The sequence below is a fragment of the Colletotrichum costaricense genome (genome assembly GCF_030867565.1).
Source record: "Colletotrichum costaricense strain IMI 309622 chromosome Unknown Scaffold_6.1, whole genome shotgun sequence".
Lineage (NCBI taxonomy): Eukaryota > Fungi > Ascomycota > Sordariomycetes > Glomerellales > Glomerellaceae > Colletotrichum > Colletotrichum costaricense.
Window position 1 is genome coordinate 1,293,544 of NW_026848235.1, and position 27,930 is coordinate 1,321,473.

General features: G+C 54.3%; 11 protein-coding genes across 11 annotated transcripts; 4 read left to right on the forward strand and 7 right to left on the reverse strand.

Moving 5' to 3' along the window:
• Positions 1-3,728: 3,728 nt before the first annotated feature.
• CCOS01_06646 (uncharacterized protein) lies at positions 3,729-7,705 on the forward strand (the record flags this gene model as incomplete). The annotated part of the gene is made up of 2 exons (XM_060454814.1): positions 3,729-3,932; positions 3,986-7,705. 2 exons carry the CDS (start codon positions 3,729-3,731, stop codon positions 7,703-7,705), a joined length of 3,924 nt encoding a protein of 1,307 aa, XP_060314514.1.
• Positions 7,706-8,148: 443 nt separating this feature from the next.
• Positions 8,149-10,011, reverse strand: CCOS01_06647 (uncharacterized protein; the record flags this gene model as incomplete). Its single annotated transcript, XM_060454815.1, has 3 exons — positions 8,149-9,723; positions 9,837-9,885; positions 9,950-10,011. 3 exons carry the CDS (start codon positions 10,009-10,011, stop codon positions 8,149-8,151), a joined length of 1,686 nt encoding a protein of 561 aa, XP_060314515.1.
• A 609-nt stretch (positions 10,012-10,620) lies between these two features.
• On the forward strand, positions 10,621-11,555 carry CCOS01_06648 (ribosomal recycling factor; the record flags this gene model as incomplete). The annotated part of the gene is made up of 2 exons (XM_060454816.1): positions 10,621-10,688; positions 10,739-11,555. The coding sequence occupies 2 exons, from the start codon at positions 10,621-10,623 to the stop codon at positions 11,553-11,555; spliced, it is 885 nt and encodes a 294-aa protein (XP_060314516.1).
• A 337-nt stretch (positions 11,556-11,892) lies between these two features.
• On the reverse strand, positions 11,893-13,248 carry CCOS01_06649 (uncharacterized protein; the record flags this gene model as incomplete). Its single annotated transcript, XM_060454817.1, has 1 exon — positions 11,893-13,248. The coding sequence occupies one exon, from the start codon at positions 13,246-13,248 to the stop codon at positions 11,893-11,895; it is 1,356 nt and encodes a 451-aa protein (XP_060314517.1).
• Positions 13,249-14,000: 752 nt separating this feature from the next.
• Positions 14,001-18,643, reverse strand: CCOS01_06650 (hsp90-like protein; the record flags this gene model as incomplete). Its single annotated transcript, XM_060454818.1, has 2 exons — positions 14,001-14,111; positions 14,165-18,643. The coding sequence occupies 2 exons, from the start codon at positions 18,641-18,643 to the stop codon at positions 14,001-14,003; spliced, it is 4,590 nt and encodes a 1,529-aa protein (XP_060314518.1).
• Positions 18,644-19,510: 867 nt separating this feature from the next.
• On the reverse strand, positions 19,511-19,663 carry CCOS01_06651 (uncharacterized protein; the record flags this gene model as incomplete). The annotated part of the gene is made up of 1 exon (XM_060454819.1): positions 19,511-19,663. The coding sequence occupies one exon, from the start codon at positions 19,661-19,663 to the stop codon at positions 19,511-19,513; it is 153 nt and encodes a 50-aa protein (XP_060314519.1).
• A 242-nt stretch (positions 19,664-19,905) lies between these two features.
• CCOS01_06652 (uncharacterized protein) lies at positions 19,906-20,542 on the reverse strand (the record flags this gene model as incomplete). Its single annotated transcript, XM_060454820.1, has 2 exons — positions 19,906-20,206; positions 20,526-20,542. 2 exons carry the CDS (start codon positions 20,540-20,542, stop codon positions 19,906-19,908), a joined length of 318 nt encoding a protein of 105 aa, XP_060314520.1.
• Positions 20,543-20,731: 189 nt separating this feature from the next.
• CCOS01_06653 (uncharacterized protein) lies at positions 20,732-20,878 on the reverse strand (the record flags this gene model as incomplete). Its single annotated transcript, XM_060454821.1, has 1 exon — positions 20,732-20,878. One exon carries the CDS (start codon positions 20,876-20,878, stop codon positions 20,732-20,734), a length of 147 nt encoding a protein of 48 aa, XP_060314521.1.
• Positions 20,879-21,165: 287 nt separating this feature from the next.
• CCOS01_06654 (uncharacterized protein) lies at positions 21,166-21,345 on the reverse strand (the record flags this gene model as incomplete). The annotated part of the gene is made up of 1 exon (XM_060454822.1): positions 21,166-21,345. The coding sequence occupies one exon, from the start codon at positions 21,343-21,345 to the stop codon at positions 21,166-21,168; it is 180 nt and encodes a 59-aa protein (XP_060314522.1).
• A 3,408-nt stretch (positions 21,346-24,753) lies between these two features.
• Positions 24,754-24,897, forward strand: CCOS01_06655 (uncharacterized protein; the record flags this gene model as incomplete). Its single annotated transcript, XM_060454823.1, has 1 exon — positions 24,754-24,897. The coding sequence occupies one exon, from the start codon at positions 24,754-24,756 to the stop codon at positions 24,895-24,897; it is 144 nt and encodes a 47-aa protein (XP_060314523.1).
• A 1,953-nt stretch (positions 24,898-26,850) lies between these two features.
• On the forward strand, positions 26,851-27,738 carry CCOS01_06656 (uncharacterized protein; the record flags this gene model as incomplete). The annotated part of the gene is made up of 2 exons (XM_060454824.1): positions 26,851-27,095; positions 27,165-27,738. The coding sequence occupies 2 exons, from the start codon at positions 26,851-26,853 to the stop codon at positions 27,736-27,738; spliced, it is 819 nt and encodes a 272-aa protein (XP_060314524.1).
• Between the last annotated feature and the right edge of the window lie 192 nt (positions 27,739-27,930).

A 27,930-nucleotide genomic window follows, 5' to 3' on the forward strand; every position in this document is an offset into this window, starting at 1 on the left:
GTGTGCAACAACGGTGAGCTGTGAAAGCGCGAGAGAGTGAGCTCGTTGGTCTAAGTCGCGAGGACCGTCGTATGGGTATGAGCAGGTGCGGGGAGTAGGAACTGGTGATCCGGAGAGGCCTAGAACCTAAATAGATCAAGATAGAATGTAGGGTGCGAGCTGGTACGGGGCTTTGTGCATCGAGTAGTGGGCTTAGCCTTGCATGTCTATTTGGTCAGAACGTCTATTTTGTATTTTTTGTCGAAAAGGGTGCCAAAGAATGGGATTCGAAGACGACGTCAGAGTGCGTCCGGCGAAGGCAACAGAACGAGGGAATAGAGAGGGAGAGAGAGAGAAGAAAGCGGAGGGCACCCAGATAAGGTCGACGGGGATGGTGGTGGTGGTGGTGGTATGTTTCTCTGTGAAATGTTTCCAAGCGACGGGGTCTCGTATCAATTAATAAAAAGGGCCAGATGGGTTTGCGGCTGCGAATGAGTATCGGTACAGAGGCTGACTATGCCTGTCTGGTTCGCAGCGGTGCAAAAGGAAGCGAGGGTTCGGTAGCGGCAGCAGTACCTAGTAGTACACGGGGCCAGTTGTCGAGGGAGTGAGTGAGTGAGCTGAGTGCGTGGATGAATGAGACGGGCTTTTGAGTCGAGGGCCAAGATGGAAGGCCAGATCAAGTGAGTGCAGCGGTGGGTGAGATGGACAGTACGTAGTAGAGAGAGCCCGTGGCTGCGGTCCTTGTCTTGGCTGCTGTGAGACGCTTTGCGAGGGCTGGATTGGGTTCCGTCAGGTTGGCACGCGGGTCATAAAATGAGGTCGAGTCGAGGCGCGGCCTGGCCTGGCCAGCGATGCAGGGTCGCGAGGGAAGATCAGAAGCTGCGTCGGAACGGTGGGGGAGTGAAATGGGATGAGAGGGAATGGATGAGGAGACGACAAGAATGGGGGGAAAAGATGAAAGGGAAAAAAGGTTGAGATGTGAAGGTGCGAGGCACACGAAAGTGCAGTGCAGGAAAGGAGAGAGAAAATAAGGTCAAGTCGTCACCATCCAAAAATTTGGCAGGGACAGAATGGCTACCTTGAGCTCAGAAGGTGCAGAGCTGCGAGCCCGCACGTAAGATATTGAGCTCCGTAAAGTAAGGTAAGGTAAGGTACGGATACGGATGGGAAAAAAAAAAAAAAAAGGGAAGCGGAAGCGGCAGCGGTAGGTAAGGTAGCGGAAGCAGCAGGTGCAAGAAGCAATGGAAGAAGCAGGGACCTGAGATGAGGTGGGAAAAAAAGGATGGGAAACTGCAAAATGGAAACGGAGCACATGGCAATTCTGGCTATGGACTTTTCCCCCCCTTCACCTCAAGCATCCCGTCCTTAACTGCACCGCTGATGGTCCGCTGCACCCCTCCACCGTCGCCGGCACAGCACAGGCAAGTACTCCGTACCTACCTCAAGGAAGGCAGGTACTTCGTCATCGCACCCGACCCTGCCTTCCTTGCATTGGGTTGGGTCACTTGGCCATTCACATTGGGCGCCGGGCCTCTGTTCACTGAGACTGAGGTACTTCCCAGATTCTCTCCGCCCAATGAGTTGCCTCCAACTTCCCCCTCTTCCCCTCCACTCTGGCACATTACCTCACTCTATAGCCGTACTCCGCACCTAAGGTACCTACTGAGTGTACACTACCATAGACTCCCCCTCCCAATTCCAGACCTCTATCCTTTGAACCCCGCCGAAAACTCTCCCATGTCCCATCTGATACCTAAGGTACCTACCTACCAACTTAAGTACTAGGTAGGTATGTACGGGAGTATCTCATGGAAAGCCGCACCTCACCTTGCTCGCTAGCCAGACCTTAGTGTATAGCAGCACATGGCAAGCATGAAAAGACATGGCATCGTCTACCTGACCTTTCCTCACCTTGCCTTACTGTATGCCTTGGGCACCGTAGGTCATGCGCCCGGCATGCACGGCCCATGCCCAGCAGCCAGCTCCATCAAAAGTTGTTCCAAGGCTGATGCCCTGAGAACTCAGCACAACGATAATCCCCTCACTGCTCCTAGCCCATCCCGACGGGTCGACCAACTTGTCAACTGGGATAGCGCTGTCCGGAGCAAATGCCCCGACCTAGAGCCATTTGTGACCCCGTCTTGCACAGCAATTTGAGCGGTCAAAGCCTTGCCCCGACCACTCAGTGGGGCTGGCTTGGAGTTGGACAGTACCTAACTAGGACTGGACGTCGTGGGCTCGTGGCTTGTTTGGCATCGAACCATAAAGTATCCGCTATCTGTCTCACGCCTCACGTCTTGCGCCTCACAACTCGCGAGTGAACTGTGGCTGGCACTTGGCGGTTGTCTCTTGAGTAAAGCATCAGCCCAAGTCAAATGGTACCGGAAACACTATCTGTAGAGAACCTGGAAACTACAGCATGTCAGTAGTCGTCATTCACCCTCCGTCCCGTCAACCAGACGAAAATCAGGACTGCTGAGGACCAAAGTCAGAGCGTCACGTCCGGAATGCTTGCCCAATACGCACAACCTTCTTCTAAACTTTTCTTCTGATGACTTCTTGTTGAGCGGGCATGCTGCGCTTACTCCAACTTGCAGCTTGTTCGATCGCTCTAGGCCTTGACTCGAGTAATGTTCCCTGCAATCCACCAGAAAAGACTATGGATATGGCGTATTCGCGTTGTAACATTACAAAACCCCATCAGATACTCGACGGAATCTGCTAAACTACCTTAGAACTGAACCCTGCTTGATAGTACCTGTCCTTTTGATGCAGGGTATTCAGTGATGTAATGGAGCAACAGCATCAGTTGCGCAAAATGCCTCGGAATCATGCCGTTTCACAAGCAGTTGAAGGAGAAACTCTTCTAATATGCCTACCAAACATGTGTCTCCATACGGATATTGCGAGCATTCATGGCTAGTACGAACATCTTCTGACAAAGGAATAAGCCCAAGTTGTCTCGATGACGTTGTGCATGCACCGTCTCTACCTGGCACCTAGGTAAGTTAGGAGCTCTCCCAAAGTAGTCCGATCTTATTAATTAGCGCCCCAGCCGAAAAAGTGCCTAAGGTAGCTCGAGCTGTGTGAAGACTCTCGGAAACCCACCCCACTTCGAATTGCTCTCCCTAGGTATCTTACCAGGGCGTGCACACACAAGAGATGGAATATTCACAAGATGGGTTTCATCTCAACTCTGAATATGCTGTATCTAGTGTTCCCGTAATATTCGGGGCGTTTCCAGGTACCCAAATCACTGTACCTATATCGAACCTCGCATATTATAGGCAGAGTACCTTATCTGAGGAGAGCGACGGTGCTGAGGATCAGTCAGTAACGATATTGCCGTCGGATACCTAGAGCATTCTGTAGCGTTTATTGCTTGACTGAGTACCTTACCTCAAGTCAACAGCGGCTTACATAAACATGTATGCGAGGTCACGCTTTTTCGCACCTCCATCAACGCGTGCCTGGCTGCCGGGAAGGCGCGTCCTCCTTGGTGCACGTCCCCTACATCCTGCATCCCACTCAAGGCACCTATCCGCCTCTGTGCCGACCTCATTGGAGCCTGGACGGCGACGACGAGCCACCCCAAGGAGCAACCTCCCATACGAGAAGACAAAAAGGCCTGCCTTTCTTGCGAAATTCTCCTATTGGGCCCAACCTTCGTGCCAACGTCTTCTTGAACCGCGCCTCATTGATCAGCTCAATCCCACCTCATCGCATGGCATTGGCCCCAAGTCACCATGTCTAAAATTGACAAGCTATCCATCCAGGGCATTCGCTCTTTTGGTGGCAGCAGGGAGACGATTTCCTTCTACACTCCCTTGACCCTCATCGTCGGTTACAACGGCTCGGGTAAGACGACTATTATCGAGTGTCTCAAATATGCGACCACCGGCGAGCAACCTCCGAACAGCAAAGGCGGTGCTTTCGTCCATGACCCCAAGGTTTGTGCCTTATACTTTCGCCCAATTCACCTAGTGAGGCTAACATGTTGCAGCTCTGCGGAGAGAAGGAAGTCTTGGCCCAAGTCAAGCTTGCGTTCACATCGACTAGCAGCCACAAATGCGTTGCGACACGAAGCCTTCAGTTAACCGTCAAGAAAACCACTCGATCGCTCAAGACTCTCGAGGGATCACTAGTGTACAACAACCATGGCGAACGTACCGTCATTTCATCCCGGGTCGCCCAGATGGATGAATTTATCCCGAGAGAATTGGGCGTTTCCAGAGCAATCCTCGACTACGTCATCTTCTGCCATCAGGACGAATCTCTCTGGCCCATGAGTGAGCCTTCGGCCCTGAAGAAGCAGTTCGACCAGATCTTCGAAGCGATGCGATACACCAAAGCCATTGACAACCTAAAGGTTCTCAGAAAGAAGCAGGGCGAAGAACTTGCCAAGCTCAAAATCTTTGAGGAACAAGACCGAATCAACAAGGAGAAGGGCGACCGTGCCGAGAAGCGATCTATGGCATTGCAGAACGATATCGAGAGCTCCAGGGACAAGTGCAATGCCCTCACAGAGGAGATGGAGGAGCTTCAGGAGCAAATCCGCGAGAAGCACGAGCAGGCCAACAGCTATTTGAGCATCGTCAATGACCTCAAGTTCAAGAGAGATCAACTGAGCTACCGCGAAGGATCCATCGCGGATATCAAGATGACCCTTGAAGAGCTTCCCGAGACCGACGAATACCTGGAGAATGCACTTGCGCAGTACGAAGAGCGCATGTCTCGGTACCAAGAAGAATCAGAGCAGAACAAGGCCCAGTATTCGGAGCTGCAAAAGGATCTCTCACAGTCTCGTCGGGAACATTCAGCGAAGCTCGCCGAGCAGGGAAAACACCAATCTGACAAGGACAAGTATGAACGGCAACTTCAGTCCCGTATGCAATTGGTCCGAGATGCAGCAGAACTTCACGGTTTCCGCGGCTACGATGGCGACTTGAAGGACAGTCAGATCAAGGCGTTCAACGAGCGCATCCAGAAGCTACTAGCTGAGAAGAAGCGGGATCTCGAACGTCTACAAAAGGAGAACGCGCGTGAGCTAGACGAGGCGACCAAGGTCATTACGGAGCTAGAGGGCCGGAAGGCAACCACGACGCAAAACCGTGTGTTCGCCAAGCAACGAATGGGTGCCATTGAGAAGCGGATCAATGTCTTGCAAATGGACATTAATCGTCTGGACATTGACGAGGGCGCCAAGGCCATTTTAGACAGCCAATTCGAGGATGTCGAAGGCAGGTTGAAGAAGGCTCAGGAGTCCTTGAGTAGTGCCGACTACGATACTCAGCTCAAGTCGGAAAACGAGAAGCTGTGGCAGCTCGAGAGCGAGACGGAAAAACTTGGACGCGAATTAATTGAGTGCACCAGACTTGCCTCGGAGCGGGCACAGCTGGATTTGAGAAAGAAAGAGCTGGCAGATCGCAAGCGAAAACTGGAGACCCTAGCCACCACATGGAAGCCCAAGTTAGACACGCATATTGGCACCACTTGGCAGACCGACACTCTCGAGGCCCAGTTCCACGATGCCGTGAAGCGCCAGAACAAGGTTGTTTCTGAAGCTCGCCAGAAACGGGATACTGCGCGGGACAAGCAACAGAAGGTCGACTTCAGACTCAAGAGCGCCAAAGACATTGGTTCCAAAAAAATCGATGAAGCACAACGTTGTCGGACTGCGGTCGTTGGTGCTTTGCAGGCGGTTCGAGACGGTGCAACAATTGAGGATTATGAAGAAGAAGTCAAGATGCATGAGGAAGACGTGGAGACGTACACCACTGATATCAGCCTTCTTGATGCTTTGGCGGATTACTACCGCGGTTGTCAAAAGACCCTGCAAGACAAGAACAAGTGCCGGCTGTGTGACCGCAACTTTGATGACAAGTCCAACGTTTCCAAGTCTCGCTTCTCAGACAAGTTGATCAAGTTTCTTGATCCCAACAAGAAGGAAAAGGCAGAGGAAGATCTCGCCAACTCTAACGCCCTACTCGGCTCACTGCGGAAGGTGAAGACGCAGTACGAAACGTACCAGAGGCTAATGTCGGAGCTGCCTCCTCTCAAGGAAGAGGTTGCCTCTTTCGAAGCGGAGTGTGAAACTCTGGGCCGGCAGCTCGAGGAGCATGACGCCGCTGTCAGCACCGAGGAAGGTAAACTGAACGACATAGAGTCTCTCAACAAGACTGTCATCAACATCACACAAGTTTTGAAGGACATTAAAGACTCCGAAGCGCAGGTTGACAGAATCATGTCTCAGCAATCATCTGGCAACGTCAGCAGGAGCGCTGATGAAATACATGACCTTCAGGCTTCATGCAATGAACAGATTCGAACGATAAAGGGTAAGATCTCAAAGACGACGACGGATTGGCAGCGGATGAGGGACCAGGTGAACTCTCTCGAGCTGGAGAAGAGCGAGCTCCGGAATAAGTTAAGCAAGGCCTTGAACCAGCTTGAACGTAAAAAGGACTTCCTGAACCAGATCCAGACTTTAAAGGAGGATCAGGCCCACCAACGAGACTTGATCAACACCGCCGACCAGGAGCTAGAATCTATCGAGCCGGAGATCGCCGAGGCCAGATTAGTCCGGGACGAAACCTTGCAACGCGGCCGTGGCAAGGAACAGTCTGTTGCCGAGGAGCGCGACAAGGTTGCCGACTCCGTCACTGAGTTCAAGATGGTTGAGAGTGATATTCAGGAGTACATTGACCGGGGCGGCCCTTCCAACCTGGCAGCAAACCAGCGCGCTATCGCTAGCCTCGAGAAGTCGATTGCTGGCCTGGAGAAGGAAATTTCAGACTTAACCGTGCGGACGAACAAGTTGAAGCAGGACATTGATAACGGTGATCGCAAGAAGCAAAACATCAGCAATAACCTGAAGTACCGCCAGAACCTGCAGCAGCTCGACATCCTCCGCCGAGACATTGCAGAACTGGAGTCTCGTGACGCTGACGAAGATTACAAGTCGCTGATTTCCGAAGCAAAGCACCTGGAGAACCGCCACAACCGACTGGTCGCCGACCGTGGCTCTATCATGGGGCAGATGAAGACAAAAGACGAGGAACTTGAGCGACTCCTGGAAGAGTGGCAACAAGAGTACAAGAACTCTTCCAGAAAGTATCGTGAGTCGCACATCAAGGTTGAGACAACCAAAGCTGCCATTGAGGACTTGGGCCGTTACATTTCGGCGCTGGATACAGCTATCATGCGGTACCACAGCCTCAAGATGGAGGAGATCAACCGCATCGCCGGCGAGTTGTGGCAGAGCACGTACCAGGGTACCGATATTGACACCATCCTCATCCGTTCCGACAACGAGAATGCGACGACGGGCCGCCGCTCGTACAACTATCGCGTCTGCATGGTCAAGCAGGACACCGAGATGGACATGCGCGGCCGCTGTTCAGCGGGTCAAAAGGTCCTCGCCAGCATCATCATCCGCCTCGCCCTCGCCGAGAGCTTCGGCGTCAACTGCGGCCTCATCGCCCTCGACGAGCCGACGACCAATCTCGACAAGGACAACATCAAGAGCCTCGCCGAGAGCCTGCACGCCATCATCAAGGCGCGCCAGGCGCAGAGCAACTTCCAGCTCATCGTCATCACGCACGACGAGGAGTTTTTGCGACACATGCGCTGCAGCGACTTCTGCGACAGCTTCTTCCGGGTTCGGCGGGACGACAAGCAGAACAGTGTCATTACGAAGGAGAGTATTACCAGGGTCTTGTGATGAGATTTGTCTGTTCATAAGGCGTTAATGTGGGAAAGGTATGGGATTTCGGAGCTGCTTCATCATGGACCATGGAATGGCGCATGGCGTTTGGGAGGTTTACGGCTGCCTACTACTTTGTTTTCTTCGCCCATGTAGTCAAAGAGCTCCACGAATACTACCTTGCCACTTGAGTTGGCAATGATATGGTTGAGACTATTATAGACCCCTCATGAGTTTTGTAATGTTACCTCTCGTATGTCTCGTCAAAATTTTATGCCTGACTTTGATATCAATCGATATTAACGCGCCAGGTCGACCCAAACTCACGGCAATGCTTCAAATCTCAAATCACAAGGATGACAAACGACGATGTAGATTTTTGGTGAAGACGGTTTCTTGGTATCATATAATCATCCGCAACACAACTCACTCATTGAGCGAAGGACCCTGTACGTTCCCTCCTAAGCGCCCCCTGCTTTGGCAGCCATCTCGGCGTCTTTCGCTTTCGCTGCCGCTGCCGCTGCCGCCTCTGCAGCAGTAGCCTCGTCCGCCGCATCACCCTTCTTGGCCTCAGTCTCCTCATCTTTGCCTTCCTCGGCCTTGGCCTCACCAGGCTCGGCCTCCTTCACATCCTCCTCCTTGGTGTCGTCTTCCTCGGGCGAGGTAGGGGTTGTAGCATCCGTTGATTCGCCCGCAATGTCTCCCTCGTGCTCCTTGACCTTCTTGCTCGCAAGACCATCGAGCTCCTCGTCAGCGTCACGTTTAGGATGCGACGTGATACTCGTGTCGGATGCCGCGTCATCGACAACCGCATCCGCCTTCTTCCCATCCTCCGCTGCGGCATCACCCTCCTTGACGTCCTCGGGAGGAGGCGTGGCGGCTTTCCTGCCCACCGCAGCCTCAACATCAATGCCCTGCATATCAAGACCGGGCCCACCGCCCACAAAGCTCGTCGTCTCGCTCTGCGGGCCGAGGTCGCCAACACCAATCTCCTCGGGGCCGCGAGCGTGCGGCGCCTCGTTCTCGTCATCAGCAGCGGCAGCAGCACCAGCAGCGTCCTGCTGCTCATCATCCTGCTGCTGCTTCTCGGGGCTACTGGCTCTGCCGCCGTCCCCGCTTCGCAGGGCGGCGGCGTGTTGTGCTTCTTCTGCTTGTCGCACGAGTTGGTTGACTGGAACGACGCCCTGCTCCTGCTCTTGTCGCAGTAACTCACCTTGTGTTATCGCGCGGCTGCTGCTGGCGCCCATAGACGGTATGCCGTTGACACTGACGCTGACGGTCTCGATACTTCCGACGCCATTAGGGCCATCGATGGTCTCCGTTGACTCGGTACGAATCTCGGCCGGTCCACCGCCATTTGAAGAGGCTGGCGAAGATGAGCCGGGGCTTGGTCGGCGTGTGAGCCACGGGATCGGGGTTAGTAGAGCGCCGCCAAGAGCTTCGTCTGTGCCGACGGTTGAGGCGACTGAGTTGGTCGAGTTACTCCAGGCGACCGAAGCCGCTGGGTTGTTAACCTCCTGGCCGTTCGCGCTGCCATTGGAGAGCAGTGTCATAGTAGACATGTCGGGTATGGCTGGCGGAAGAGGGTAGGTGTTTGCGCCACTGGTTACATGAACGACGCGGTCGACGGCATGAAGGTACGATGCCAGGTGGCGGTAATGGCGGCGCGGCTCGAGGACGAGCTCGGCAAGGCGCTGAATCGTGTGCGGCGGGTATTTCGGGAAGCTGGCCAAGACAGTGTTGATCTCGTTCAGCATGGCTTCAATCTGTGCAGGGAGCGATCTCGAGGCGGTGGACGGGGGTGCGTCGGCGACAGCTGCGTCGGCATCAGTAGCGCTTTCGATCGTGGCCTTGGACGGCGAGGCATCTTTAGGCTGGCTATTCTCTTTGTCGGCATCCTGTGATGACGGCTGGCTGCTGGCGGGATCGATGGAGGACGAGGGGAGCGGCGAGAGTAGTCGTGGTTGTTGGCCTGACGCGTTAATGGGTTGAGGAGGGGTGGGTAGGTTCGGAATAGGGAATGCATTGTGGGCGATCTAGACATTCGCGATGCGAACTGGTGAGCGCGCCCTACCGAGGAGATTTCGTCTTTCATAGATATACGATGGTGGGATTTTCCGGTCGAAGCCAGACTTGGGGGCGGACGTACCTTATCTAGCCTCGAGATGATTCCTTGCGACAGGGCGGGCCATAGACCGCTGATGCGCCATGCAATTAGCAGCTAAACAGGAGATGGATAGAGAAGACAACAAGTTCACTTACTAGTCCATTTCCCCGCCTGCCGCAACCGTCCGCAAGAGATCTTCGTCGACCTCGATCTCCATTTTGGCGATTATGGGGTGTTTGGATGAAGTAAGTGGTGGTTGGAAGGTTGAGCCTCCCACTGACGTCGCCTGCTTGTGAAAAAGCGCGACTCTAGCTACCTACCTCGGAGAACTTTGGGGGGTCTTGGGGTAGGTGTATTCGTAGGTACAATGCGTCTAAACGGGTTGGCAGTTTCCCGCTCCAAGCTCCAAAGTTACCGGCAGTACATGTAAAGTTAATGCAAAAAAATGGTTGAGCTTCAAGTGCACCTCACTGCATCCTCGTCCAAGTCTTGCTTTTGGCCTACAAGAGTAAAAGTGACAACGAAACATATTTCTACGCCTTAGAATCATTCCGAGGAATCTCAAAATGCAAAAGTTAATGGTGTTGATCGATGCAGGGATCGAACCTGCGATCCTCTGCGTGTAAAGCAGATGCCTTAAACCGCTGGGCCAATCGACCGGATGCTTCTTGTTGAAGTTTCGCCCCAATTGTGTACTCAAGTTGTTCAGGAAGTGGAGCTGAGTCCGCCATGCGAGCTCCGTACGTCACATCCAGCGCTTCAAAATTGCGAGAGCTTCCAACTGCCAGTCAGTAACACAACACACATATCAACCCACAAAGACACCATGCGAGGACTCAGAGCTCCCAATACGCTCCTCAGAGGCGCCAATGGCATCCTACCAGCTTCTCAAAGGTGATCTCCCTTACCATCTCGACCAGGCGACTTCAATTGACCCGAAACAGCAGCGCAATCCAGGCACCGCTCGCAGCTCGCCTGATGGTATCCTCAACTCTCCGCCCGCAAAACACCACCACCGCCGCGACGATTCGTCCCTTCTCCCACTCAACAACCCTCCAAAAGAAGAAGAAGAGCGAGCCCAAATACCCAACAGCCGACTCCCCCGCCGTCGTCTCCCGCACCTCTCACACCGCAGACGAAGCCGACACAGACGACCTCCCGGGCTCAAAGCACCCGAAACCAGACCCAACCGACCCCCTCAACTTCGCCGACGTCGCCTCCCGCTTCGCCTCCCTCTCCTCCCACCACACCGAGATCCTCAAAAAACTCCAATCCGGCGACCGCTTCTCGCCCGACGCCATCGGCGCCCTCGCCATCCAGCCCGACCGCAAGGACCCGACGACCTACCCCCTCCGCGAGCTCGCCGAGATCGTGCCCCGCCCCGGGGGGCGCACCGTCAGCCTCCTGCTGCACGACAAGGACTACGTCAAGCCCGTCATGGCCGCCGTCCAGGCCTCCCCCGACTTCAACCAGCAGCCGCAGCGCGACCCGGACAACGAGCTCGAGCTCGTGCTCAAGGTCGAGGCGACGAACAAGGAGGTCGTTGTGCGGCGGGCAAAGGACGCCGCCCAGGCGTGGCGGGACAAGATGCGCGTCGCGACGGAGAAGAGGAAGAAGCTGCACGCAAAGTGGGAGAAGGAGAAGAGCATCGTGCCGGATCTCAAGAGGCGGGCGGACAAGGAGCTGCAAAAGGTGCAGGATAAGGAGATGAAGGTTGTCGATGCTGCTGAGCAGCAGGCTGTCAGGAAGTTGCAAGCTTAAGTTCTGGGAACAGATGGAACACTTTTCCAAGTTATTGAGCTCAAAAGTCTTGGACGGGTCACATTACAATAGGAGATGTTGCTTTCCCCATGTATAACGAGGTAGTTGCAACCATGAAAAGTCTCGGGAGAAAAGATTCAATCCATAGTGTACAGTAGAAGAGAGACTTTCGGATCTAGTTGTACAATATGTATCTTTTTTTGGCTGTACCAAACCTCCCCATCTCTATAATCATACAACGAATCGCCCATCTGCATTTTCGTCTCCGCTCTTCTTCCCGTACTTGTTACCATCCTTGTTGATATTACAATCTCTTGAAAGACCCAGGCCTTCCGAATCAAGCCCTCGCAGCCTTGCCCCCCTTGGCGGCACCGGCAGCACCCTTCTTAGCAACAAGAGCCGCAATCTTGTCGTCAAACTTCTTCATATCCCCCGCCACGTACGTCTCGTTGTGCAGATGCGACTCTTTAGCCATGTTGACCGGATCCCGGCTGCCGCCCGGCACGAACTTGGGACCGACGTGCTGGCCCTTGACGGCCCGCTGAAGGATATACTCCCTCACGGCCTTGCTCGCGCCCTCCTCGAGCTTCAGATCCCGCACGGCGTGGACGTGGACATCGTCGTCGACGACACCCGCAATAGCGTCAGGCTTCTCCTCCGCCGCCGCCTTCTCGCCCGTCCTCTCCTCGCGCGCCTCGACAAACGCCTTCTTCTCCGCGCCGTCGACGAAGAAGTACACGCCCCGGTCCCGGGTATTAGCCAGCGTCTCGGCCGTGTGCCGCACGTCGCCCCACCGCTCGGGCGTGTAATCCGCCGCGCCGGCAACCTCCCGCAGCGAGCTCAGCACCGTCGCCGCCTGCACGACGGGCTGCGCCGCCGACGAGAGGGGCATGGCGGGCCTGAAGCCCAGCAGGTCGCCGACGCTGAGACTAGGCGTAAACTGCTCGGGCGCACCGTTGCGTTTCGAAATGTACGCGCGCTCCTCGGCCGTCTCGGGACGCCAGAACATCTCGATCTGGGACTTCCAACCCTCGGGGCCCTGCCCAGTAGGCTTGGGGCGGTTCTCGCCGTCTTCTTCGCCCTTGCGTCCGCCCCGGCCTCCGCCGCGACCTCCACGGCCTCCGCGACCACCGCGGCCGGTACCGCCTCGACCGGCACCACGACCCCTGAAGCCGCCGCCTCCGCGTCCTCTGAAACCACCGCCTCCCTCGCCTCCTCCACGGCCGGCGAACCCTCCACGGCCAGCGAAATCTCCACGTCCTCCACGAGCGCCGAAGCCCGCGCCGGGACCACCACGACCACGTCCGAATCCGACAGGCGCCTTGACAAATTTGACCGCACCGCCAGCTCCAAAAGGTCCATCGAGACCACCAAGCCTAGGCTTCTCATCAAGGCCCCGAGGCTGAGCAGCACCGCCGGAAGAAGCAGCAGCATTATTCACCGGCCCGCCACGCAGAAGCTGTCCAATCTCGCTAGCCGCGGCGCGGGAGCGCTCTCGTCCGGTAAGTTGAGGCCTGTTGTAGGCTCGCGAGGAGGAAGATTTGTCGCCATTGTCGTTTCTGTTCGAGTTCGATGAAGAAGATTCGTCCGCCAGGCGCAATTGCGTCGTAGAAAAGGTCCGGATGCAGGTCTTGATTGCGACCACGTCAGGTTTTATGCGGCTGCTCGCCGATCGCAGCGCCGATTGATGCATTTTCGGGGGAGGCGCGAATTGTGTCGGGCTTCGCGATCAATGTCTGTTGAAAGTGGTGAGCTTCGTCCCTGACCTCGAGGTTGATCTTGCCAGGAGCTCGCTCTCGCAGAAAAGTCTTCGTTACGTAAGCATATTAGGCATGGTCCGTGCTTGAACTGGTAGTGCAAGGGTCAATCATGGGCAAGTCGATTACCGTACCTGAGGTGAGTTCACGACGAACTTAAGAGAATTGCATACTAAAACTTCGCACACGCGTGGAGAATGATTTTTAACCATGTTAATATGGGTATCTTTGCATTACAATACTCCGAGTCAGGAATATCAAAAAAGATACGCTGAAGATATTCGTCAGTAGGATCTGTTGCCCACTTAGATTCCATATGCCCCGTGACTCGTCCTCGCATCATGTGCGTTCCCGCCTCAATACTCCAAGTCTCGTGCTTCCAAATGCCTTGCTCCTCTCAAATGCAAGTCTTATGCACACTGAAACAAACCAATACCTTCTCCCAAGTCTTTTTGGTCAGTTGCCCCTCCTTGAACGCCCCCGGCCTATTCTCTAGTACTACCGCACCTCTCTGGTGCAATAGCGAGTCTTGGCGGAAAAAGGAGAAAAATGAAAAATGCAAGGACCCAATTCGAAAAATGAATAAAACAGTGGTCCAACTCCAGCGGCCTCTTGCCGTCGCTTCGGACAGGACCGCATGCGGTTCAAAGGCTTTATGCGAACGCAGCCTCTATGGGCGTGTTCCTACTCAAGCCAGGGGCGTGGCCTCGGTAGTAGGTGGTGCATTGTACATCGTAACCAATTCCTTCACCTTGGGCAGCAAGTCCGGTATTCTAAAAGGCTTCGAAATCACGTCGTCCTGTGTCATCATGTTAGTGAAGTTCGATATGTGCAGTTTGGAGGTCCACTCACGATACCGGCGGCTTTCGCGCTCTCGATCTGCTCTGGCCGCGCGTATGCCGTGACAGCAATGATTGGTATGTGCCTAGTCAAAGTGCCTTCCCTCTCCAATTCACGGATACGTTTCGTACACGTGATTCCATCCATGACCGGCATCTCCAGGTCCATAAGAATGACGCTGAGATCAAAGCCCTCAGCCTCGTTGCCAGCCCAGAAACGGGACTTCTTGAGCTGTTCGAGGGCCTCGCCTCCGTGGTTAGCGACGTATGTAGTGTTGCCGCAGCTTGTGAGTTGCTTCCGCAGAACCCTCTGATTAACAATGTTGTCCTCCACAATCAAAACATCGTACAGCGGCGTCGCAGGGGCCACCGGCTTCTTGATAGAAGCCCTTCTAGGCAGGGTTGTGAGCGGAGGCGTCGATGGTGCGGAAGTTGGCTCGCTTTTGACTGGTTGCGCCAAGTTGAGCGCCGAGAGAGACGGCGACTCCAGACCAGGTGATTCCGTCTTGCGACACTTGACGTAGAATGCGAAAGTGCTGCCGATTCCCTTCTCGGAGACAACACCAATCTGGCCGCCCTGTAATTCGGCAAGCATGCGAGAGATGAAGAGACCGAGTCCCGAGCCACCATACTGCACGTGGGTGCGCGGTGATGCCTGGGAGAACCGCTGGAAGAGTAGCTTTTTCTCATCTTCGCGGAGACCAGGGCCTGTGTCTTGGACTGAGAAATGGAGGTTGATTTCCTCTCCTGTTCCCCAATCCTTCTCCTGGGTCAAAGCCCGAACGTCCTCCTTCTCTTTACGGGTCGGGAAAAATGACACTCCTTTTTGGGTAACCTCGGTGATATTCTTGGATGCGCTCATCTTCATGGTGATTTCGCGTTTCTCACGGCCTTGGGTGAATTTGATGGCGTTGGTCATGAGGTTAATCAGAACCTGCCTCAGCCTAGATGGATCCAACTTGACCCAGTCGACAGCGTGAGTGCTGTAGGCTTTGTCTACCGAGAAGTCTAGCTTGATCTCATGTGTGTTTAACTCCGACTCGAACATCTTGATGACGTGTTTGACAATCGTGACCGGATGCGAGTCGACGGGTGTCACAAGCAGAAGTTGCGAGTCGAGCTTCGAAAGGGTAAGCACATCATCGACAATACGTTTCTGATGGCTGGCGCATAGGTTGATGGTGCTGGCGGCTTCGGTGCAGCTTTCCAACAGGGTGTCGAGTTGTGTCGGATCCTGCGGTTGAGCGCGGTACTCTGTGATACTGTTGACGATTTCATCAGCACACTGGAGGACCGCACTCAATGGATTCCGCATTTCGTGACTCGTGATGTCGATGAAGTTCTCTTGTTGGCGTTTGAGCTCGACTGCCTCTTCTCTGCGTTGCTTCTGGAAATCCTCGGCCCATTTTTGAGGCGAAATATCGGTGATGCAACCAAAGATACTCTTCAGGTCGCCCTCTTGAGTCTGCTCTGGGAAAGCACTCATGAGGACCCAGGTATCGATGGTGTTCATCCCGTTCTGGCGGCTGCATTTGAACCTAAACTCAATGGTGATGGCTTCCTTGTCTTCAATGAGCTTCCTCCAAGCAAGTTCGACGCCCGATCGATCTTCATCCCTCACACTTTGCATCCATGTGTTGACACTGTCTTCTGTTCTGGGATGCCTAGAAATTTGCCACCACATATCGTTGGCAAAGTTGATGAGGCCCTTGTCGTTGGCAATGAACATGCCGACCGGTGCGAATTCTGCCATTCGCGAGAACTTGTACTCGCTCTCGACTGCCTCTTGTGTTCTCAAATAGAGTTCCATTTGCAATTCTTGACGATCCATCGCGGCCAAGCGAGCAGCCCTCTGTCCTCTTCTGATCTCCTCTTCGAAAAGTACGACCGATGCCATGGACGTCGCAAGTTGTCTCGACAAGAGATGGATAAAAAGCTGATAGTCTTCGTCATAGGGTCGACGGGGGTTGGTGCCCAAGACGATGAAGCCAACGACCGACTCACCGGCTGTGGTAGGGTGGACAGGCAAGATAACGATAGTCCTACTTGGGTCACCGAAGCCTCGCCACTCCAAGCCTTCAAGTAACTTTGCTGGCAGGTTGCCAGCTTCCGACGAGAGAATGATGGGTGCACCTTGCATCGTCATAGACTGGCGCATATAGGGAGCGAAGCCATCGTCTGATGACTTTAGGTCGAGCTGGGGTAGCCCAGCTGGGTGTCCCTCTGGAACGCCCAAGCTGCCCTCGAGGTGTAATAATGGTGGGTGTGCTATGCTTCCAGAGTGCATAGAAGATACTTCACTCTCGCTATTGTCTTCCTTCACGGAGTAAATGAGGGCAAACGGTACGTCCAAGTCGTTGAACTCCAATCCATCCTTGACCCGCGGCCAGAAGCTTCTGACGTCCTTAGCAGCAGCTGTCTTCTCGCCCACCTCTCGCAAAGTCAACATCCGGCGTTCGTTGACCTTGCGGCGGGTATTTTCGAAAGCCGGATTGTAGAGTCCGACCACCTGGCCATCAGAACCCAGTAATGGGATGATTGACCATGAAAAAAACGTCTCCTCGAGGAATCCGTGTCGAAGGATGAATAGCTGGTTGTCGTTCTTCATGATTGACTGCCCATTTATCCAAGCATTATTGAACAAAGGCTCGATATCCGACCAGATCTCTTTCCATGCGTCCTGATACCGCATGCCCATGAGTTGAGGGTGCTTTTGTCCGGCAAGCTCAATGTAGGCCTCATTGTAGATGGCGACATTGTCCCGTCCCCAGTACATGGCCGCAGGGTGGGGACTACCCATAACCATGTTGGCCATGGCCCTCAATTCTGAACTCCAGTGCTCCAACGGACCCAATGATGTGGAGGCCCAATCGGTGTTGCGACAGAATAGGATATGTTCACTCAAATCCGGGGTTGTTTGAATGCGGGTCCAGTCAAACGATGGCCTCATCATCGCTGCTTGGAAGACCTGTTGGGTGAACTCGTCAGTGTGGTACTTCTCACCACTGTCTATCATCACACAATCGTCAACGACAATTGGTGTATCGCCCAGCTCATGCGGCTCCCCTTCCATATCACCAAAGTAATCGGGTTCGTCATCCATGGGTACAATTGATGGCTGATTTGGTGTCGGCCCTCTACTCCGCTGTTCCAGCACCGCTGATTCTTTGGCTAACGGAGGCGAGTCTGCTGGTGCTGATACGGCGCTAGCGTTGCCGCTCACGAAGCGAAATCGTTTGCGCAAGGTTGAGCATGTCCATGTGATGCCACCATAGCTGTGAGAAGGAAGGCAGACGTCAAGGGATTCATGGTTCAAGACGAAGCTCGTGGCCCACGTTTTGAAGTTGATATAGTCGGGGTTCTTCATGACATCGTCACCCTCCACAGAAAGCAATTCCAAGACACCCACGGAAGCCCTGAGCGCCGCATTGGCGTATAGCAAATGCAGTCCCGTTTTTTGCGCGTTGACGGGATTTGCGAGATCGATGATGAAGGTTGGACGCTCATCCTGTTCCAAAAGTTCGATCACGCCAACTCCTCTCAAAATTTGCAGTCCTTGAGGAAGATGCTGGCTATTTGGGCTCTTTGAAGAGGTTAGGGTGGCGTCTGCAGAAGATAGACTACTGCTCCCCGGCGTACTCCCAGATCTTGCTGATGTTTGTGCATGAACGGTTCCGCGGGGTAGGCGAACAGTGTGAACGCGGTCTTGGTCCTCCCTCAGACGAGCTAGCAGGACGGCTGCAGCGTCGGAGGGAGGGAGAGCAGCTGGTCGAGGCGGCATCTGTCGTTTGTTGTTTGAGGAGAAGAACAGAGGGGAGACGACCCCTTGGTTGTGCCTAGCCAGAATGACTGACGCAGTTGGTTGTTTTGGCAGCTTAATGTGCCCTGGTGGCCCCAGTCGAGTTCGCGCCTTCTTCAGAGGTGACGGGTTTGGTCGTTCGTGTGCGTTTTCGTCGTCGGACAGGCGCTTCCCGTTGGACGTTGAAGGTCTCGACAGATGGGTAGATTCTGTAAACGACCTGATAGTCGGAGAGGTCGGGTCCGACCTGGGGGTCAGGAGCGTCTTAGACGCGGCGTCGAATGAGGGATCGCAAGTAGTGTCGCTATACGTCAAACCATACCGACTAATGTCGGGAGTTGTCCATGACCCTCCGGGGCTCAATGTCGTCGAGGTGGGCGAGGCGGGATGGTAACGTGGGTTACTTGACTGCGGCTGTGAACCCGATCGCTTGTGGTTGACGTTCGTGTTGGAAGAAGAAGAAGATACGGCGGCTGTAGAAGCCTCGGGTTTCGCGGCGGCGGTGGTGGAAACGGTAGCGAACGGGTCCGCCGTCGTCGGTCTGGCCGTCGTCGTCCTCGTCGTCGGGTTCGTTGCCGTGGTCGGAGTTGTGGTGATGTTTCCGGGGGCGTGGTAGGGTCGGTGTGTCGAGGGCAAAGGGGGAGCGAGGAGTCGTATTGTGGATTGGGGGAAGCGATCGTCACCCTGCGGCATGAATGCGCGGGGGGAGGGAGTGAAGATGAGGTGCGGCCGAGAGAGTCGGTCCGTTCTAGAAATTTTCGTCTCGGGCCTCCTTCTCTATGGATGTCTTCCCCTGCCGAAACTAAAATGATTCCTTTTTAGCGACGGCGGAGACGGGAGTGAAGCAAGTGCAGAAGGAAAGGCGCACGGCAAGCACAGACACAGTGGACGATGACACGGGGGGAAGCGGGAGCAGCAGTTTGCAGGACACGGGTGAGCGAGCGAGTGAGGGTAACCTAAGCCCAGGTGCCGCGGGAAGGGAAAGGCTTAGGCGGGCAACGCTACCTTAGTCAGGTAAGGTAGGTAGGTATCCGTAGGTAAGTGAAATTCGGGTATTCCCATAGAAGAGAGGAGGAGGGGGGCAGTGAGCTAGCGGTAAGAAAAATAGAAGAAAAGAAAACACCGACAGGGAGATGCCAGGCCAGACGGGCGCTGTGTGCTTTGCTACCCTAGCTGACCTTGCAACCGGGGTACAGGTGGTTGGCGAGCGAGTCGGGTATTGGGGGATCGAGATAGAGCGAGGGTTTGACGGGCCCGGGCCATGAACAGGAAGGGGAAAGGCCTGCAGCAAAAAGAGTCTGGAAGGGACGGACGCCTGGGTTGGGATTCGGGGAAGGGGAGTGACTGGGAACATGCGGGCTTGATCGGGGCGCGCCTGAATAGGGTAGGCAAGGTGAGTTAGGGGTGATGGGTGATGGGGATTTTGGGGGTTGGAGACGAAGGTTCCATAGGTAAGGTAGGGACTGACTGTACGGAGTCCTGTCAACTGGATAGGTAGGCAAGGTTTGGCCCGACGCGGTCGATACAAGATAAAAGCAAAGTAGGCAGATAGCAGCAGGGCTATACGAATAAAGGAGACAATAATGACTTGTCGGACTTGGACGGCGACAATGGGACTGCCACTATCGCAGCCACAGAGACGAGACGGCCGGAGTAGGTAGTAGCCCAAAGTTGTGGGATGGTCAACCGGAAAATACTCCGAAAGCGTGTCATCGTCAATCTGGCAGTCCGAACTTTGGGAGGGTGCCACCACTACGGCAGCCGCCGTTGAGTGTCATAAGGCATAAGGGACGGCAGAAGCAAACGATCAAGTGCCGTGACTAGAAGGGAGTAGAAGGAAAGAGATGAATTACCAGGATGAGGTCGAATGCGATCCAGGGTGTACCTGCAATCTACACCACACACGAGGTGCGGTGTGTGAGATGATGGCACGGGCGAATGTGATGGTTCTGAAGCTACTGGAACTTAAGCACAGCGAAGGGGAACTGGTGCTGCTGCTGCTGCTGCTGCAAGGCGTGGCTACGAAGGTAAACGTGCTTCGTGCAGTTCTGGTCAGATTGCGGCAAGCCGCAAGACGAGAAAGCAAGGTCAAGCCCGTAGAGGTCGGAGCGGTAAAGGTAGGCAGGCGGCCCGTTGAAGACGACTTGAGGTGTGAGTGAGGCGTAAGGCGAGCGAGCGGCTGACGATGCGATGGCTCCGAGGTGTGCTCTGCTGGTCTGGTCTGGTGGCCTGCTGCTAGGTGCTGACTGGACTGCTCTGCGATGCTGCGTTAAGGTGATTGATTGTGTTTCCGATGGTTGGAGCGGTGGATAGGTAAGAAGATGTACGTGGAGATCGAGGACGTAGGATGGAATCGAGAGATGGTACAGAAAGGCGGAATGGGAATCTCGATGTCGAAAGAGGAGTCAGTGCGAGGGCACGCCGTGTATTGGTTAATGTTTGGGGAACCGTCTGTCCTTCTTCTCTCGTGCTTTGGTCCGGTTTAGGACCTTTGGGACTTGGACCGGATTGGAATGGTCCCGCGAAAAAAAAGCTGAGATATGGCGCCGGGGGGTGGACTACTAGTAACTATTACTGTAGGTGGGCGGGCATGATTATGCGAATGGATCTAACGTGTGAGGTGGGAGAGTCTAGAAGTCCAACAAACTGCAGAGGACCTTGCAGAAGGACGAATGTATGTACGTCGGCTCCTTTCTTGGCAGCTGGCAGTGACAGAAATGGGGATGATGTGCAACTGGGGGTCTGGTCTGGTCAGGCTGTGAGTATCCGTCAGGTAACAAACTAAGGTAATTCGAAGGCCGAGGCGGTATGGCAGATTGGGGGCTCGGGGGCTGTGGAAGGGACCAGAAAAAGAAAAGAGAGAAAAAAAGACGTGGGAGTTTGGGACTGGGAACTCGGAAGCGAATTGGACAAGAATTGGAAATGCATGACGAGAAGTGACCATGAGGTGGAATTATCAAACAAATGGGAACTGTACCCTTGATACCTGCTGCGTACTTCGTGCCTTCCTTCCAACGGGGCTATCCCGCTGCGGAATTCCTTCCTTCCCGTTCATTCTTCCCAACTCGAGGTCGTCCTCTCCCGTCCTTCCTTCCCTTTGCTTTCTCTCTTGATAGGTAGGTACGGTAGGTAGGTAGGTACGATCGGCATCGCATATTTCCGTACCTTAGCTACACTACTACCACAAGCCACCAGAATTGATGTATCCGATAATGTCATTTGCTTCGTCTCACTACTTTACCTTTCCACTCACTTCCTTCCATCGCTCTTGACACTGGCAAATACATATATGCACACACACGCATGCTCCATGTCCATCTATGCATCTCATCTTGTCTTCTTTCCTGAGTAAGTGAGTAAGGTAGCCCAGTCGTCAACAGCACTGACGGAAGCATCAGTTGACGTGAAGAATGAAGGCTCCTCGATCCCAATGGACTAGCGGTGCCACCCAGCAATGACAAGACGCGAGTTGTGTGCCGGTGTATATACAAGCTCGCCCGTTGCGCTCACACAGGCAGCCCTCTCTCTGCACATGTGAGGAACAACCTAAAATGGGTGTGAGGAATCAAAAAGAAAGGGCGGATGGGATGAAGGCTCTGGCGGAGACTAGGACTGGGGGCGGAGCTGTCGGCTGGTATCCGCACTCCATAGGTAGCCCGTGGACCGCACTGCAGGCACGCCGCACAGCTGGGGCCTGGGGGTGGTGGTGGTGGTGGCATTGTGGATGGACTGGACGGCAGCGTGGTATTTTGGACCCGGTCTAGAATCTCTGGACTTCTTGGGTTCTGCGCCTTGGCCAAGACATTGCTCCCAACCTTGGCTTTGCTGCTTCCAGACATGGACACTCCCAGTTCCACACCAGGCATCAGACGACCTAGCCAACTTCATCTGCTTTACCTCATGCCAATCGCCAACCCAGCCGTAACTCGGTGACCTTTTCTTACCATTGGAACTTCACAACTAGGTATCACCGGCAGTGTCCGATTATCTTCCAAGACAGGTACAAGTCAAATCGTGAGTAATCTGCTGTCTTCGTATCTCCACGGCCCTAATAAAGCCTACGCAGTTAGGTAAGGTTTCGTTGTCCACCAAAAGGCCCAAGCTTGGCCCACCTCAGTTGGTCATTCCACGTATGGAGAATTGGAGATTTACAACACCTTTACAGATACACAAGATGTTAATATCTTGTGCAGATCTCTAATGGCTCGGCATACACAGTAAACATGTTGCCAATGCAACTTGGAGACAACTTGCGCCGGCCAAATGATCTTCTTCATCTCTCCACAAGGCCGGGCAACGGCTCGCGTATCTCGCTCTTTTCACCCACTCCACCTCATAGGAATGCATCCTAGCAGACAGGCGCAGCTTCTTTTGAGTCATCTGGAAACGAAACAGGAAGCGATGACAAGAAAGAAACCAACACGGCGCACATTTCAAGAGCAAACAGACCCAAAGATCCGTCCGCTTCTGTCCTCGCGGCTTCTCGCTTCGCCCCGTAGTTCTGCGGGCTGCCTGCATATCCCGCGCAACTGCCATGCTATGCCGTTATTCCCTGTCATTACCCATCCATTACTGGATGACGAGAAAGAATGAAAGCTGAAGACGGCGACTAGCGCTTGTATCAAGATAGCTTCTCAAGCGGCAAGCCAGGTACCCGCCGAACTTTCCGTGACGCCCAGCACTTGGCAGAGGGCATACGTCAGTCCGAGTCAATCTGGTGCATGCCCAAGATAAACCGTGTGTGTGCTCAAGGTAGGATGTCTCTCGCATTCAATCAAAGAAGAGGGTTTTGAACATTCCACAAGCCTAGCCGAAAGGTTGCGCCGTCGTCAGCAACGGCGTAGATGCAGCAAAGCGAACCCGACGGATGGCTTCGAAATGTCTGGATGGGAAAGAGCCAACAACGAGCCAAGCATTGGGATTGGATCAATGGATCAATGGATCCGAGAGGGAGCTCCACTCCACACGTCCCAGGGCAGGGCAGGGTTCCGCTTAGTACTTGGGTACCTGACCATGTAATGGATCCGTACCAGAAGGGAAAGAGCCCTGGTCATCCGCTCTCCCCTGTCGGTCTCGAACTGGCGCAGTCCAGACCGTGGTCGCCCCCACTCCGAGCTCGCCGATCGATGATCGTCACCTGCCATTCTCATTGGCCCCAATCCGGAAGGAAGCTCCTGTCAGTTCTGTCAGTCTCTTGTCAGGAAGCAGTCACAGCTCACTCACGAGTGTCAACTTCCACGTCGTTGGCTTGCAGACGTAGATGCAGAAGCAGGCTCCTCCAGTCGTTAAGTCTTCATTTCCTTTTTGAATGCTGCGGCTCCGTGACCCCCAGCCTGACCGCCGCAACATCCCAAAAGTGTGAATCTCACATTTTGACATGTCAACATCCAACTACGGATGCCTACCTTCGAATAGGTGCCAACCTATTGCCCTCTCCAACGCCAGCCCGCAGATCAACGTTTAGCAGCTTTGCGACATGGGTCTTTCAATCTGTCTCAGTTGCTGTTCGCATCCGGGCGTTACTTTCGAATGTTGATATCCCTACCCCAGAGACGAGGCACCACCTGGCAAAAGAACAAGCAAAAGAACACAGCCTGGAATACTGTATCAATCTATGCGCCAACTGCCTTCGACCAAGACACCTTCCTCGTCCTCAAGCGATTCGGGAGAAAAAGGACGAGATAGTAGCGCCTCTATCCGTATTCTCCTCATGCAGATACCTCGCGCCTAGTGCATCTCCTGCGTCCATAGCAGTGACGCCGCTGTTACCCCAAAGCAGTCATCATACGATGACGCCGGCCTACTGTTGTCTGTTCCGGGCTCCGTGCGGAAGACTAGGCTGGCTGGGCTATACATTTAGCAACTGTCCCGGCACTTGGCTTCGCATTCCGTCATCGCGAAATACTTTCTCGAACCAGACAAGCAGAGATGTGGCTTACATACTCGCGACTGAACCACTGAACCCATAGTGTTGATCGCCTTGCAGGGTGGTTCAAGGGCTTTGCTATCTCCTTGGCGCCAAGAAGATCAAAAACCGTGAGGCCGTGGGCCGTGATACTGTCGCACATTGTTCCCCGTACGAGGCAACGTTGGATTTCAGACTCTCCAAGTCTCACCTCGGATCCGGGCACCGCCCCGAGTCGCGACTGTCGGTGAAGGGATACAAGACTACATTCCCAGCCAGGGAGAATGCACTATGCTTTCGAACCTGCGCGGGACCCCTTCCCGTTCAATAGCTCTCGCAACCTTGTCTCGGTCAAGATGTATGGTGACAGAGGGTGTCTTTCCTCCATCCATCTCATACGCCTTATTCCCGACCTGTATCCCTGCCACGTAAAATGTTACTGCTCTCGGTCGGCCCTCCCATTGGATGTTCCGCCAGGAAGGAATGCTTATAAACCCTCCGGACGATTTATCCCGTTATACGGTCCGCGATACTCGCTCAATGACCAACCAATCGCTCACATCCCTAAGTCACTCGCAAAACTACTAGACAGCGAGGTTCATGTCTAGTCTTTGGATTTGCGTTGTTCAAAAATAGTCGAACATCGGACTTATCGTTGTCTCCTGATCCTCAACAACGCATGCCACGAATCCAGCGGAACTTTGTGCAACCTCAGCAGGCCAGTCATTTTCGACACCGTATTTGATAGTCGCGGGTTGCAAATACCTGATCATTTGTATCATCGAACGGTTTGGTTCCGTTGGTCATGACGCAAGGAGAAATGGTCTCCCGGTCTCACGGTCTCAATTACCTTTCAATGCCAGTCGGAGTTGCGGGGATCACAATCCCGATGTGAAATATGCAGCATTCCTCGCATCAAGAGAAGGAGATGTGCTCTGGTCCATCGCGAGGAACATTGTCTCGTTTCCAACCTCCCTCTGTACGCATGGGATTCTCATTTCCGATCCAGCGACAAGGCGCCATCGGCTCCGGCCGAGTTTAGTTTCGCGGATAATCCGATCATCTACCTATCAGTGACGCAGCTATCCGTTAGTAGACACAATACTTGTCTTTCAGCGGTCCGACTTTGTTGTCAGGCAGCCAGATATACGGATCGCCGCAGTTCACGTTGCAAAGACCTGGCATTTGTGGCTGTTGGCGAGCATACGTAGTGGTTGAGCGGGTCGCATGGTTCGTCCGACTGATCTGCGTGCACGCTTGTCAAGTCTAGTTTGACAGCTCAAACTCTACTAGAGACTCGGATTTAAGTCAAACGACACGATCGACGTTGATAGACAGTGGCAATACACGTTCACGGCCAAGACTAAGGATTGAAGAACATGTCGGCCCCAAAATCGCATTTTGGTTCTCGTGGTACTTTCCCATCCCTCTCTGCCCCTCTATTAATATCTCTTTGGCAACCGCATCCTTTCACTGCCGGCAGATCAGATGGTCGCTCACATAAGCTCAAAAAAGCCCGCAAGCGTGGGATGCACCCACTTGTACGACTGCACTCCAGCCTTGTCTTACACTCCTCCGATCACCACCAGAGCCAGAATAGAGGCTTATTTTCGGCCGACCAGCACACCGGCTGAACAAGCGAATGCATGTAGTATGTAGTGCATACTGCCTGCTTGGGGTTTCGCCACACTTGCTGGCAGGCATACATTGTGGATGGTCATCAGAATGCGGCCTGCTCGGGTTGATGGTTAATCCAGCCGATTGCCTCCTAAGGTATTTGGTCGTCAGTCGATCCTTACCTGAGCTGGGGTATCAAGGCACTCCTCAACGTGCCAGTACGGTGCCGGCTTCTCGGATCCGGGTATCGTGGGAAGATGTGCCCAACGGGCGCTTATCATCATGGACCCCATGCGCGGTTCTAGCATCATCATAATCACGTTGTTGGTTTCAACCTCCGGGATATGAAGCATCCATCGTCGTGTGTCTTCTGCAGAAAGAAGGACAAGTTTGCTGACTTTTCTTGCTGGTATCCTGCCGCATCTGCTGTTGCATCGCACCAGCATGGCACGAACAAGCTGATCTCACCTTGCTCACCCACCTACTCCGTAGTCCGTACTGCAGTAATTATGTGCAATCCAACATGGCCAACCAACCTCCCATTCACCGGCCAATCCTATTGGCATTCAATACTGCAACAGCAGTGGCCCCCGAAGCCCCCCTCCCCCCTGCTCTCATTGAGGCGGGTATTGTGCGCAACGTCGCATCTTGCCGCCCCCATTGGCTCATCCGCACGGGGGCCGACCAATTGAACGGCCCCTCTCGAACTCGGCGCTTAGCATCCCTCATCACCTCCGCTCCTCATTGGACCTCCCCGTTGTGACGGCGCACCGTCGGTCAACCACGGCACATGCAGCTCAGCGGCCCTTTCAACCCCCATTGCCCTGAGCTTACCCGGCCACCCGCCCGCCTGGCCCCCCTCCTTGGATAGGTGAATGGCGATGAATGAATGGAGCAAATGGGCGGCGGCGAATGGTTTGACCTGCAGAAGGGAGGGAGATATGGCCCTTAAACTGTCACCCTGCCCCCATCCGACCCATTGAGAGGCTCATTCTTTACTCTTGGTCCCCTTTTCTCACTCTTCACTCTTATTGAAGATTCGACCTCTTGTCGAAACGACAAAGACGACAGCAAAGCTCGAATCCCGCAAGTCTGATCGCGAGCTTCTTCTCATTGCGTTCGAGTGCTGGGTACTTGGCCAATGTGAAACCCCATTGTTTGCTTTGGCGAACAACCGCGCCTAGGAATACAAGGAACTCACTTTAAACCCCCAAAAGTCTTGGCAAAGAGAGGCACAGAGAGGGGAGAGAGTTACAACCCAACGACTTCATTAAGAGGACAAACCCCCCCCCTCAGGCGACACGGGCATTGACACACCTCTCATCAAACACGCATACACGATAAGAAACGGAGGAGAGCAGAAGGAGAGGAAGGAAAGATGACGTACAAGATCTTGCACAGGAAATGGCTGCTGCGGAAATGGATGTGGACGCTCATGCCGCTGGAGCTGGCCGGCCTCGTCCCGCTCCTCGTTCTCTTCGGCATCGCGCAGCCGGACCTCTACCGGACCAAGCTCTGGGAGGTCGGGCACGCCTACGGCTTCAACTCGAACCCAAAGATGATTCTCTACGCCTACGCGAACTATGAGCCGTACCCCAAGGTCCCCTTTGTATGGACACGAACGTGAGTCCTCGCCATCTTCTGTTCCCTTCTACCAAAGGACCATCACAGCTAAACCTTTTGAAATCACAGACTCACAGACTTCAACGTCGCCATCTCGGTAATCACCCTCTTCCTCCTCCTCACCAAACTCGTCGCCTTCATCATGAAGTTCTGGTTCCCCCTCCTCGCCGCCGGCATCAACGTCGCCATGGTCGCCCTCTACACCGTCTCCGTCTACGGCCAAATGGGACCCGACCACGCCGACCCGCGCTACCCGTCCTCGATCGCCTGGTACATCGCAAAGTCGTGCGACTACGCCCGCCCCTTTAGCGCCTACAAGAGCTGCCAGCTCGCAAAGGGCACCTTTGCCGTCACGGTCTACATGCTCGCGCTCTACCTCGCCAACTTGGGCATCGCGCTGTACGTGCTGTGGCCGAACGCGGGCGACAAAGTCGACGGCGACGAGGACGATGATGGCAGGGGAAGCAGCGACGGCAGCTCGCCGGTGGATTATGCGAAGGAGGGGAGGGAGTGGGAGATGAGGGATTGGCATGCCAAAGGCGGGCCGGCGAGTCCGCGGGTCGGGGTCGTGCCGTACACGCCCAGGACGCAGGCTTTCCATACGCTTGATAGGAAGTTGCCGTTGAGGCAGCAGTATGGTTAAAGCCGGATGGTGCGTTGGTGGAGGGGGGAAGGAGAAGATTATGTGGAAAGACGGAGAGCTTTTAAATGTTTGGATGATGGATGATGGTGGCTGTGAAGAACATCGCTTCTTCTACATTCTCTACAGTCTTAGGAGGCGCCGGCGTGGCTTTAACTCTATTATTTCATTGTCTATTTATTTTCCATTTTAATG